The 12,864-nt window shown below is 40.1% G+C and overlaps 2 protein-coding genes across 5 annotated transcripts in view; one reads left to right on the forward strand and one right to left on the reverse strand.

Annotated features, from left to right (window-relative positions):
* ccdc25 (coiled-coil domain containing 25) overlaps positions 1-3,475 on the reverse strand; it is a 5,781-nt gene extending 2,306 nt beyond the window's left edge. Inside the window, exons 1-6 of the mRNA XM_085133172.1 lie at positions 3,280-3,475; positions 3,096-3,143; positions 2,893-2,932; positions 638-689; positions 327-402; positions 82-185 (exon numbers count right to left, since the gene is read on the reverse strand). Of these exons, the coding sequence (XP_084989298.1) occupies positions 82-185; positions 327-402; positions 638-689; positions 2,893-2,932; positions 3,096-3,143; positions 3,280-3,304 (345 nt within the window). The 5' untranslated portion in view covers positions 3,305-3,475. The remainder of the gene's footprint in view (positions 1-81; positions 186-326; positions 403-637; positions 690-2,892; positions 2,933-3,095; positions 3,144-3,279) is intronic.
* Positions 3,476-3,739: 264 nt separating this feature from the next.
* Positions 3,740-12,711, forward strand: esco2 (establishment of sister chromatid cohesion N-acetyltransferase 2). Of its 4 annotated transcripts, none has more exons than XM_085133168.1 (15): positions 3,740-3,824; positions 4,863-4,915; positions 5,483-5,625; positions 5,787-6,108; positions 6,206-6,500; positions 6,932-7,053; positions 7,252-7,366; positions 8,101-8,188; positions 8,318-8,360; positions 8,501-8,645; positions 8,893-9,024; positions 10,722-10,811; positions 10,993-11,136; positions 11,376-11,560; positions 11,900-12,711. In XM_085133168.1, the coding sequence occupies exons 2-15, from the start codon at positions 4,863-4,865 to the stop codon at positions 12,030-12,032; spliced, it is 2,010 nt and encodes a 669-aa protein (XP_084989294.1). In that variant the 5' UTR covers positions 3,740-3,824; the 3' UTR covers positions 12,033-12,711. The 4 variants fall into 4 exon arrangements, with proteins under 4 accessions (XP_084989294.1, XP_084989295.1, XP_084989291.1 ...); XM_085133169.1 differs by lacking the exon at positions 3,740-3,824 and adding an exon at positions 3,875-3,911; XM_085133165.1 differs by lacking the exon at positions 3,740-3,824 and having other exon boundaries at positions 4,857-4,915.
* Positions 12,712-12,864: the final 153 nt, after the last annotated feature.

The following is a 12,864-nucleotide window of genomic DNA, read 5'->3' on the forward strand; positions in this document are numbered from 1 at the left end:
AAAAATACTATGTAATGTTAGAGTATTACACTGATTGCTGCATAATAATCCATCAGCGTACATGAAGCCAGGTCTGCTGACCTCTTTCTGTCGATAAAAGCCGATCTGTCCAACATCCATGTCGCCTGTTTTCTTCAGGTTGGCCCACGGTGTGTAAACCACATTGATGTTGTTCATCTTACAGCCTGAAAACATGTAACACGTCAAGTTTAACCACATCTGCATACAAAATTCCTCCCAGTAAAAATAACAGCAGACAGAAACTTGTACAAGAGGATCTCTCAGGCCAGCCTGCAGGCTTAAGGGTGAAAGTATTTTCTCTTTACCTTGGATGCTGTTGTTTTTCACCAGTTGTGCGCAGTCTATCAGCACCTCTGGTGGGATATCATCAATGGTTTGACCCTAGAAATTAATCACATAATAGTTATATCACTGTCAAATATTTTCCATAAAATTTTTATGTGGAGTGTCGCTGACACAACCAAAAACAGAGAACCGACTGTTATATTTAATGAGAGTTATTCTGAGAATTAGATTCTTAATAAATTGCCAGTTCCGAGAAAAAACTGAGGAGCGTTAACTCTTATTTAAAAGTCTGTTTTTCAGGGTCATTCTTGTTGGGCGAGCTTATGCTTACCTTTGGCATTCTCAGATATACATGAGCTGAGGACAGTTTGTCCACGTGAAACCTGGATGTAGGGAAAAGGAGAAGGTTTAAATGACAGGACGCCATAAAGTATCATTTTAACAAGAAAAACTGTAACAAATTATACACAGAAGAAAAAAAGTTATTAATTTCAAAGGCAAGGAACAAATAATTCTAAAAAGAATCTACAATTATAGTTAAATGGAAATAAAAATATTAATAAACAAAAATGAAAGTCATCTATTTTTAACTACAAATCGGTTTTAAAGAGAGACATTAGCAGTGATGGGAATAACGGCGTTACTTTTTTCAGTAACGAGTAATCTAACTAATTACTATTCCTATCGTTACAACGCCGTTACAGTTACTAAGAAGAAAATGCGGTCGCGTTACTATTTTTCAACAAACAGACGGTTGAAGCTGTGTTCAGCTTACCGCATCTTATATCAGTTGCACGGAAGTAGCTGTAAGTAATCTGGACGCTACAGCTTTAAGCAGCTGCGCGCGCTCCCGCAGACGGGAAGTCTTAGGAGTGACGGCGAGAGAGAGAGAGAGAGAAAGACAGCAGAAAGAGGGAGAGCGAGTTTTGAGATGTGAGAGATTTGTGACGTTTAGCGTGTTTGGAGTGTGTAGTTAATGTGTTGTCTTGTGTAGTTAGTGTGTAGTGTTGTAGATAGTTTTGTGTTGTGTGTCAGAACAATGAGGTGACTGCTGTCTCCAGGTAGAAAAAGGAGTGATACACCTGCTGCTGTCAGACCTGCAGGTATCAGGCTGTGATGTTCTCCTTTATAGTGGACAGAAATTATTTTTTTGGAGTGACACAAATAATTTGTGTGGCATCTTATTGAAGAACAGCTGATTGTTCTGAAAATAGTTTGAAATGGTTATTTAAAAAAGGGGTAAAAGGTAAATGGATGCAAATAACTTTGTTGTTTGCAAAACTTGTGCATGGGATTTTAAAATTGACAATTTATATTTGCATTTAAAGTTATGAAATATGATTCATTAAACATGTTTGTGGTTGTTACAGTAAAAAATATAACTTTTTCTACTCTGATTTTATGCTTTTTGTCTGATTTTAGATCAGTTGTGTTAATACAGTATGTCAAAATGAAAACATGACTGTAAATTCAGACACGTGAGGTTGTGCTGAAAAGGATGAGACCAAACAAGCAAAGTAAATAGTTTGTAAAGGGAAAATGTGGAGGGAAAAATCAAAAGTAGTTAAAAATGGCCAATTATACCCTGGACCCCAGAGGGTTAAACGTTTTTTTTAAAGTAACGCAATAGTTACTTTTCAAGTAATTAATTACTTTTAGAATATTGTAACTCAGTTACTAACTCCGTTACTTTTTTGAAGAAGTAACTAGTATCTATAATTAATTACTTTTTCAAAGTAGCTTGCCCAACACTGGAAATTAGTAATACAGAAAATCCAAAGCACTTGTTTAAATGCTGAATAATTGCAAAGAAATCTTGGTGCATTTTTAAAAAAAATTTTAATTCAACCCTTCATCGTTTGGCTCTCACTTCAGGGGTCATCGCAGTGGATCATCTGCCTCTATTGCATGCTCTGCCTCCATAAACCTTCTGTGTGGTCTTCCTCTCTTCTGGTATTTCAGTATTTCCACTTTCCCCTGCTGTACGTGTCCAAACCATCAAGCTCTCGCACTCGCGGTCTAGTCCCTCCATTTAAAGCCTCTACTCTCTAAACTCCTACATTCTCTCTCCCTATCGCCAATCAGGCCTTCATCCTCTCTTTCTCTGTTTTTGGCAGAAGTATTATTTTCACCAGCATCCCACGGGTCAACAGTATGGAAATCTTGTTCTTGTTCATCTGCTATTTATGTGAAAAGGACCATCTCTAAACTGACTGAAATTGCTGCATCCACTTGACCAGAATCAACTTTCTGGGATGTGAATATTTGGCATGGAAAACATTTTATTCTAATTTCAACCCTAAATTACAAAAGTAAACTAACATGAATTTGTCATGCCTACATTAACGGACTGCACTTTAATGTTTCTACTGTTATAAACTCACTCAATGTTTACATCGACCGTTCAATACATTCTTACAAATGGTGCTTAAAGTTAATTCCCTAATCATAAAAGTGTCTTAGTGTTAAGACACATTTATCTCTGAGTCTAGGAACCACGTATTTTTATTGCTCATCTCAGTTTCTTTAAAAATTCCAGCTGCAGAAAATTTCAGGTTATTTCAGAGTTCAGAAATAGAATCTCACCAGATATCTTCGGGCCATCCATACTTGATAAGATCCTCATCTGTAGGCATGAAACAGCCTCGAGTTAAAAGGTGATGAGATTCAATAAGAGATTTATTACCGGTGTTTAAGCAACAAAGTAACACAGGAATGAACAGATATAGCACACATCGGAGGAAGGTAGAGAAGGGCGTGAGTGCGCGATCAAAGGACAGCTCTCTTACTTTCATATTTGTCTTTTCCCATGTAGATCGTGAAGGAAGGGCTCACCACTGAAAATTAGACAGGAAGTGGGCCGTTACTGAGTGAAACTGCAAAATCACCTGGCACGAAACTCGTGAAAGACACAAAACAGCTGTAAGGAGTGCGAAGCTAACCAGGCTAACAGCTAATGGCAGCTCAACTTACCGGCGCTTGAGAAGTAAAACACCATTTTACGTGGATTAAAAATCGCCACTAAAAAGATGAACAATGTGTGTTTTAACTTTGGACACTAAACCGCTGACTGTGAAGAAAGACAAATTTCATCTGCAGTAAGACCTGCTGCCGTTCGCGTGTACAAAATGACCTGGGAAGCTGTTACCTAACTGAGGGAAAGTAGCGTGTAGCGCAAAGGAAACAGCGAAATTTACCTTCAAAACAAAAGCCGATGGTCTACATCGATAGATAGAATTAGTAAATGCTGACTCGTTTTAAGTTAATTTATGTTTTTATATAATCCTCGTCAAATTGTTTCCATTAGTAAATTGAATTGTATCTCATAATTTTTAAGAGTGGCTTTTTTTTACATGAAGATGTTTTATTTTGAAGGCTAGAACTAGAAGTTTCTCTCTGCTTTTACTACGTTTCCCGTGTGGTAGCTGTTTCCGTTTCCTGTTACAGTGTAGGGTTTTTTTCCGACACTGGCGCGCGCTGTTCAAAACACGGAGAAGAAACGCGCGCGAGCCGTAGAGGTAGGAGACCCGCCAGCGACGCAAATATATATATATACAGATATACAAACATTTATTGGTTTATGTAGCTGAAAAGAAACATAGTTGGTAAGGAAAACGAAGCGACCTATAGAGTTGTATTTTTGTGTGTTGTATCTCATATTGGGGTACATTAGTTTTAAGTACCGTGACTGTAATAAATGTTTCCCCGGTAGTCAGAACTAGCTTATGTTTAATGCTTAATTTATTCACATTTTAAATCACAAACAAATGCACGTATCCAGTTGAAGTGTGCACAACTCCTGATCGATATGAAAAATGCCCGTTGTTTTGTAATGGAGACCGTGCTGCCTTTGCATAAGCCAATAGTCCCGCCAATTATCTCTTCGCCTCCGTCTGGTGCCCTTAAATGACCGCGTCGTTAGCTAACGTGTACCGTCGAGCTAAAGCTGCCCGTGAGATTATTCGTTTTTCCTCACTGACGAAATGACAGTCAGGGGACCTTTAGGCGCTGTCTCATATCGAGATTCATAATCAGCATCCTAATCGACCATTAAACTCATAGGTCGTGGACTGTTGTTTACCTGCCACAGTCACACCAGACCCTTGCAGAAAATCTCCTGATTTAACGCCATGGACATGAAATATATATTGAAGCTGCATTTGTGTCAGTGACCCTTCTGCAGTGAGTATTGCTTTCAACGGCGGATTTGTGACCCAGATATCCTACGATTTGCAAAAGATGTCTGCATGAATAATATGGTACAGCTGATTTGCAGCTGGTGTTCTACTAGGCAACAGATCTCGTTTGGTTCTTTCTGAAATAAGATGCAGTGTTACTTTTGATTCCTCTTCATTTTTGAGTAATTAATGTAGATTAAAGCATCTCTTTATTTTCTTTTACATCCAGGTTGATTATGAATTTAAAAAAAAATCCTTTTATTATTATTTTTTGTATTAGGAGTGACTTTTCAGATCGATGGTCTTTTTTTCAAAGCTGAAATTCTTAAACTTTCTTTTTCATTTTCTTTCATTTTCTTTCATTACCTTTGTATGAAGATGATGCCCACCACAACCAGAAAGAGAAAGCAGTCCTCCCTGGACTCTGATAGGTAAGCTGTGTATATGCTGTTTGGCTTGCTGATTTACTCTTGAAATGTACTCTGTGTTGGACTTATACTCTCAGATGTAAGAGAATAGTCTCAGTTGTGCTACAGTCGAGAGATTATGGAAGCTCGTGTTTAATACTACGACAAATTTAGAATTGGATTCCTGCTATAATGAGACTGACACTAATGGGGCAAAACTGCCTTTACAACTCAGGCTTGAGTGAGAAGTGGGGGTAACCTTGCAACAGGTTGCCATAGGGCTAACGGTGATTCATAACAACCCCACATAGTCCTGCATTTACGGCCAGTTTAGAATGACCAGTTAGCCGAACATGCACATCTTTGGATTGTGGGAGGAAACTGGAGAATATGAAAACTACATGCAGAAAAACCTGATTTCACCACAAGGTTCAAACCTAGAAGCTGCCTGTTTTCAGGCAGTAGTATCATCTGCTCTGTAACCTCAGTAAACAATTTCCTGACAAGTTTATGGGTTCAAACTTGCCAGTTACAAGTTATTGGCAAATTCACCCATCGCTTGTCTCATCTGTTTTGTTTCTCAAACATCAGGCACCCAGCCAAGAAGGGGGTGAGGCGGGAGTTGTCACCTGTGAAGAGGAGGTCTCCAAGAAAGCCTCAGCAGCCTCCTACCAGGAAGAAGCCAGCTGGCTGTCTGGACACCTCGCCACAGAAATCTCATTGCAGACCAGCAGGTGGGATGGACTAAACATGTTTTGTTGCAATAGAAATGCTTTTGTAATTTTTATTTGTTCAAACAACAATTGTTTTTCCTCGTACATTTACAATAATTTGGATTTATTTATCTATTATCTATTTATATGATATTTTATTTTTAATTTATTTATTTTTAAAGGTTCTCCAGCTGGATCACCCCGAAAATCTCCATTCAAACCTTCCTTGGTCACAAGCTCCTTCTATGGCAAAAAGAATCCAGTCTATCTCACTCCACTTGAGAGGAAAGCACTGAAGGACTCTCTGCCTTGTCCAGCTGCTCCAGCTGCTCCACCCTCTCCTACGATGACCCAAAAACCAGAAAAGAAGACAACAAAGAACATTAAGGGAGGCAGTAAGCCAAGAAAAGTAGCAGGATCTAGTAAAGGGGGGAAGATGGGTACCAAAAGCTACTCAACATCGATAAAGAGGATCAAGCTGTCCCAACCAAAACCCAGCAGCAGGTTTGTCATAGCTGTTGATACTTCTGAAGCCTTCTTCAAACAGCTGTTGTTTTAGTTGGTCTTTTAAGGTTGTTCTAATTCTCCCTATTTAATTCAGCAGTGTCGCAGCTAAACCGACTCATCCTCCTACCGTTGCACCTACCAGCAACAAACCCACAGAGTCCAAGAAAGCAATCACCATCACTTTCAGCAACCTGAAGCCTAAGCCGAAGATATTTGTTGGAGCTGCTTTCTTCGGTACAGGGAAGAAACCTACATCCATGTACAAGAAAACTGCGCCAAAGTCTTCAACCAGGCCGTCTGCAGCCGTCCTACCACAGACAAAGGGCAAAGAATCAAAGCAGCCGCAGGGTGCTCTGGCAGAAAGCCAACAGCAGAAAGAACCTGAAAAGGTTTGTGTACATTTAAGTATTACTGGAATATCTCATCTCTTGAGATTCGCTTTTCTTAAAATCGTGAAAAGATTTCTATATTCCAGAAACAAACTACACTGGAGTAATTTTTACCTTTCTTCAGGCTCTTGCGCACAATTTCAATTAATAAAGTGTCGCTTGATGTCGTGGAGAATGTTGAGGTTTCAGAGAGATACTTACAGCCTAGTTTGGTGTACAGTGAAATGAAACAGAAATCTTGTAGATGTTGGAGTGTGATGGGAAACGGGTCCATTTTTTACATCTGATAATAAGATAATGATGATTTTAAAGGTTTTTCCATGCAATGGTGTCTGCCATTTGATATGTTAAATAAATTAATTATGTTTTTCCCCTCCATGGCAAATATTGTCATGTTAATGGTAATATTTAATCCTGGTTGTTTCCTGCAGACTGCTGTCAAGCCGCTGAGGACGTATGAGAACAAACCAAGCACAAAACAGAGAATGAAGTTTGATCCAACAGACTGGACGGACTCCGTTAATGAAGAGCCTGCAACTCCACAGCCATCAAGGTACTGATGTATTAAACGTGCCATTGACTTCATTTTACGTTTTAGAAATGAAACTTCCCTTACTATTTATTTTTTTTTTTTTTTATTCATGGCATATTTAACAATCTGAATTTCCAACACAGATCTCTAATATTTGCACTTATCAATGCCCCAAGACTGATGTTCAGTGATAAACTGTTAATCGTCTTCCTTCCTCAGCTCCTCTAAAATTGGGCTGGACAAACACGGGATTACTCACGAGCTCATGGTTACGTTGTTGAGATCTCCAACACAACACAGCTCCACATCACCAGCCTCCTCCTCCACCAGTCAGGTACATGGGTGTCCAAATGGCTGTTGTTTATAATGTAAATGGTACTTAGTTTTTCTACTACTACTGAGCATTAAAAGTGCTGTGAGAGTATTACACCTGCTTGCAGACACTAAAATGAGTAGTCGCTCCTATTATCCTTATATGAGGCTTGCCTGAGGGCCGGTGTGTTGCTGTGTAGTGTCACTCAAAATGTCAAGACTCCAGCAGACGCTGAAACTGTAACATGCCTTTACCGAGATAAAGAGGATGAAACTCCTCTTTAGTTATGAATGGCATCTGTTTCTGGCCGTTTTTATAACGTAATTGTAAAACAATCAGAAATTTTCTCTGATTTCTCCCTTTTGTTTATGCAAACACCGATCCCTTCCTTTCTCATTCTCTATGTGATGCAAAATCTGTCAGGACTTAATCGATGGGGTAATAAGGCCAAAAAAACCTGCTTGTGATGGTTACATTTCTGCCTTTGATGTTTTAGCTCTTTTTCCATTTGTTCTGCTACTGTTTATGTGGTTTCTGCTGGGTTGTCAGGTTTGTCTTCTGAGTTTAACCAACTAGGAATTTCCCAGGGTGGCTCAGAGGTACTTATCCCAGAGTAGATATTATTTCCACCCCAGAGATGATCCTGCACCTTCACCGTGGCAAAATTTTGTTGTTGTTTTGTTTTGCTTTTGTAGTTGACTCATGATCACTTTAATGTTTTTAATGACTCTGTTAACTTGAATTGATGTTTTCAGGATACTCCTACAACAGAAAGTGGCTCTGAGCCAGCCTTTGAGCTGAGTTACATAAGCCCCACCAGCACTAACTCCAGCTCTCCCAAAGGTGAGCAAATACTTTATTAGATCCCTCAACTCAGGCATAGAGTGGCCTAAATAAATCCTGGAGATGTTCAGTTTTACACAGTCGTCCTTCCATTTGTTAATGTTGACGTTTTTTTTTTTTCTCCTTCAGAGCCCGCAGCAGTCTATCCCATATTTGGTTCTGCCTCTAAAAGGTAAGATGGTTTGTTTAGAGTTCAACACTTAAACATGGCATTTCTGTACAATAAATGCAGTGTGTTTAGTTTTTAGAAGAACAATTACTGAATTTCAGTAACTGAAACAACCCTGAAGCATTCTTTTGAAACATCTGCAGGTCAAAGAGTGCAGCTCTGCGACCTCCTGTGTCCTGCAGCACCCCTTCTGGTCCAACAGTATCGCTACAGACTCCAGCTTTAGCCGTTAAAGAGCGAAGCATTCGCAGGAAGAAAGAGAAGCAGGATGATGACCAGCTCATCATTGTAAGTTAAATTTATCTGTTTGCATGTATGCTTTGATATATTTATTAATTTTTTTCTATTCTGATCCTCACCCCATACTCACCCAGCCTGATGCAGATATCTTTGATTGAAACTTGTTCAAATATTCAACCCACAAAAATCTTGCTTTGGGGGTTTGTTTTTTTGCGATACATTTTATTTGATTTCATTGCTTTTGTTTCTTTACTGAATGAATCTTTGTATTTATTTTTTTTTACTCTCACATCAGGATGCTGGTCAGAAACAGTTTGGTGCAACGACCTGCAGCTCATGTGGAATGGTGTACAGCGCAGACAACCCAGAGGACAATTTCCAGCACACCCAGTTCCACCAGCGCTTCCTTGATTCCATCAAATTTGTGGTAAACATCCTTCTCTCCCTTCAGTCGTTGTGTCCTTGGGCAAGACACTTCACCCGTTGCCTACTGGTGGTGGTCAGAGGGCCCGGTGGCGTCAGTGTCCGGCAGCCTCGCCTCTGTCAGTGCACCCCAGGGGGGCAGCTGTGGCTACAATGTAGCTTGCCACCACCAATGTGTGAATGACTGAATGTAGTGTAAAGCGCTTTGGGGTCCTTAGGGACTAAGTAAAGCACTATACCAGGGGTCAGCAACCTTTAAGACCCAAAGAGCCATTTGGACCTAGTTTCCACGCAAAAAAACCCTCTGGGAGCTGCAAATACTTTTTGACATTTAAAATGAAGATAACACTGTATATATTGTTTTTTACCTTTATGCTTTGTGTGAACAACTAAGGTGTGTTGCTTATGAAATCCATGAAGTGCTACAGAGAAAATTACATTTTATTTATGTAATTAACACATTTTGAACTCTTAACGAAATATAACAAAAGGAAAGACACTCAGCTGAACTAAAATGATCCATGGAGCAAACAAAAACTGTTGTGAGCCGCCACCCTTATATCGCCTTTGGGCTTTTGGAGCCTTGACCTGACTTTTAAAAAATAATTTGAAAAAAAAGCACTATGCTGCTAAAAATGAAAAATAGATATTTGCAAAATTCTGCCTAAATATGTATTTTACCTGGTTAATGTTTGTGGCGGGGCGTGGTCTGCAGCGCCACTGCAGGGGAGCGGACGCACCTGAGCGGCACCCGCAATCACGCCTCACTGCCTTAACGTCTGTGCTATCTATGCTGTTGTGTCGGGCTGTGAGCTGAAAAGCTACAGCCAGCTGTATGCGTACAGCAACCGTGTGTAAAAACTGGTCAATAAAGAGATGCTGAAATGCGTATTCATGCAAACATCGTCCGGTCTGCCGTGGTATGTTTACAGTGGGACTTCTGCTCCTGAACCTCTGTGCACACCGTCTGCAAATCGGGGCTGTACAAAGTCACTTTCATCTTTACGCAGGACTGTAAGCTGTCATCTGTGAGGCGTGAGCGGTGTTTGTTTTTAACATAGTTCACGGTGGAGAACAGCTGCTGACATAATGTGGATCCGAAGATCCATAACTGGCCTACCTGGGGTTGAAAGTCTCAATAAATGCACGGCGTTTCTGCGGGTACACCGGCTTCTGTGAGTGTGACGCCTATTTTGAGCGATGAAAAAATAATGAAATATAATTTTATTTTTATATTTCGATATCACAATAATCTTCCAATTTAGAAGTTCCATTTAAAAAAAAAAAAAAAAGAACTAACATAAATAACATACACTTTAGCTAAATACTTCTAATTTATTTCCCCAAACCACGCGGAGCCGCACTATAAGGACTAAAGAGCTGCAGGTTGCCGACCCCTGCGCTATACAAATACAGGCCATTTACCATTCAGTCTCTCTGGACAGAAGACATGAGTTTATGAAGTACTGAAGTGTGACTAGTGCTTTAAAAACATAATGAAAAAATTATGCAGCATTAGCTGCCAAACATAGTTGGGTGGACTTTAGTGTACCTGAGCAGCCCACCCAAGTATAGTCCATGTGGGGGGGTGGGGATCAGGGAAGCTGTTAAAGCTGCTGGCAGGAGTTTACTTCGTGGGATGAGGTTGTTGTAATTGTTGGCTTGTAACTGCAGCTCCTTTCCTCTGTTGTGTTTTCTCAGGGCTGGAAGAAGGAACGGGTGGTGGCTGAGTTCTGGGATGGAAAAATCCTCCTGGTCATGCCAGATGATCCCAAGTACGCCATCAAAAAGGTTTGAGCCAGCACACTGAAGCACTTCTGTTTATTTCTGATTTTTCTCCATGCTTATTTGTTGTGAAGTGCTTTCACTTTTAAACAGACAAAAGTATAGACAGACAGCCTCGTACACAAGTTAGCGTTTACTTAAAAGTGTTGCATTTAATTTGTAATCATTTTTGTGTATTTGCTTTCAGGCTGAGGATGTGCGGCGTGTAGCGGACAATGAGCTGGGGTTCCAGCAGGTGGCTCTGAGCAGACCAACTCAGGCTAAAACCTACCTGTTCATCAACACAGAGCGACTGGTGGTAGGATGCCTCGTCGCTGAGCCCATACGACAGGTACGGCTGTGTTAGTGTCTCTAGCATATCTGAAAATATAAATGTTTGTTCAGGAAATCTGTTTGTTGAAACATAGTAACGCTGCAGCTAACATGTAAAGCTTTTAAACATCAGATTTGCTTTGGAGATTAGCCTTTAATTATTCTCTTGGTCTTCAAAACGATGGTTTCGTTTTGAGGTTTCAGTTGATGCCACATGGATCTTATAGGTGCCGTAACTTATGCATAGATTCTCTTCAGGCTTACAGAGTCCTTGAACAGCCAGATCGACACAAGGACATGACAAAGGACGACTTCATGGAGAGACACAGAGCCTGGTGTTGCTCCACTGTCCCAGAACAAGCTCTGTGTGGAATCAGTCGGATCTGGGTCTTCAGCCTGGCCAGGCGACAGGGCATTGCCACCCGCATGCTGGACACAGTGAGGTAGGATGATGCACACAACATGAATCTCGCAGTCTCCTTACTTGTTTCCTCATAGAATTTAAGAATTTTGTTTTCATTGTAGTCATATAAAAGTTGTTTATATTAACACGGCTGTGATGACTGTCAGTATGACCCCAGTATAAGCAAGAACTACAAAATCATTTTTATTACTTTGATTTATTTTTAGGGTGTCTTTGAATTCAGCCCTCTGTATCAATATGGCATCTTTTTTGTTCCTAACACATTATCCATTCCATGTCAGTATAGGTGTCAGCACATTTGTTTTCCACAAATCTAAAATGGCTGATGGCTTCAGTTTCTTTTCCCTTTTTGTCTTAGGAGTACGTTCATGTACGGCAGTCCCCTAACCAAGGAAGAAATCGCCTTCTCTGATCCGACACCTGACGGCAAACTGTTTGCCACCAAGTACTGCAACACACCAACCTTCCTTGTTTACAACTTTGTTGCATGAATTTGGAAGGAATTCAAAATTTGTCCCTGTTCCTCTGAAATGGCAGTTGGTTTAAAATTGTCTCTTCATATGCAAAGCAACAAGTGTTCAGGTTTTTCCATGCTGATTAGGCCAGGCTGAGTTTTTTCTCCATTTAAATCTTGGCTGTATACAGTGATCAGCCACAGCATTAAAACCAGCCTCGATGCTGGCATTGATCCTTTTGGTCCTGTGGGTAGCCTTTGTTGATCAGGCTTGTTTTATCACACAGTTGCTCAGACTGCGGTTTGAGGAGTTTGGAGGTCGAATCAGAACACTGAACCTCCCTGTTGTGTTCCCGAATATGGTTTTAAAAGCTCATGAATCAGTATTTATATTCAGGACTGCTTTCTTCACTGTTGAATGTTTTTGTTTAATGGCAGTGCTTTCATGTGTCTATTTTTTTTTTTTTTCTTTATAAGGAGCTTGAATCCTGACTGAAGACGTTTCTCAGTTTGCTTTCAGTTTGAAGTATTTGTCTTCATGTTCAAATTAAGGACAGAAAACTAGAAGCCTCTTTGCTACATGCTCATCTGAGCAGAATGTCTTTGTGCTCTGGGCTCGACATTTTCTGGAGATGTTTATAGAAACCAACCTGTTTAAAGGTGGATCCTTTTGTTTTGAGGCTTTGTAAATGCATCTAATAAACATGTTAAGTTTGTTTTTTGAGTCTTGGTCTTTTTGTCAAAATGTTCTTCTGCAATAGAGGAAATAGAGTGCAGCAGTGCCAGTGCAGCTTGAACTGTAAAGGAGCACGGCAGGCTGTATGTAAAATTACCTTCTTTTTTTTTCTAAAAGCAAATTTCAATTTTAA

Source organism: Neolamprologus multifasciatus, chromosome 15, assembly GCF_963576455.1.
Source record: "Neolamprologus multifasciatus chromosome 15, fNeoMul1.2, whole genome shotgun sequence".
Taxonomy (NCBI): Eukaryota; Metazoa; Chordata; class Actinopteri; order Cichliformes; family Cichlidae; genus Neolamprologus; species Neolamprologus multifasciatus.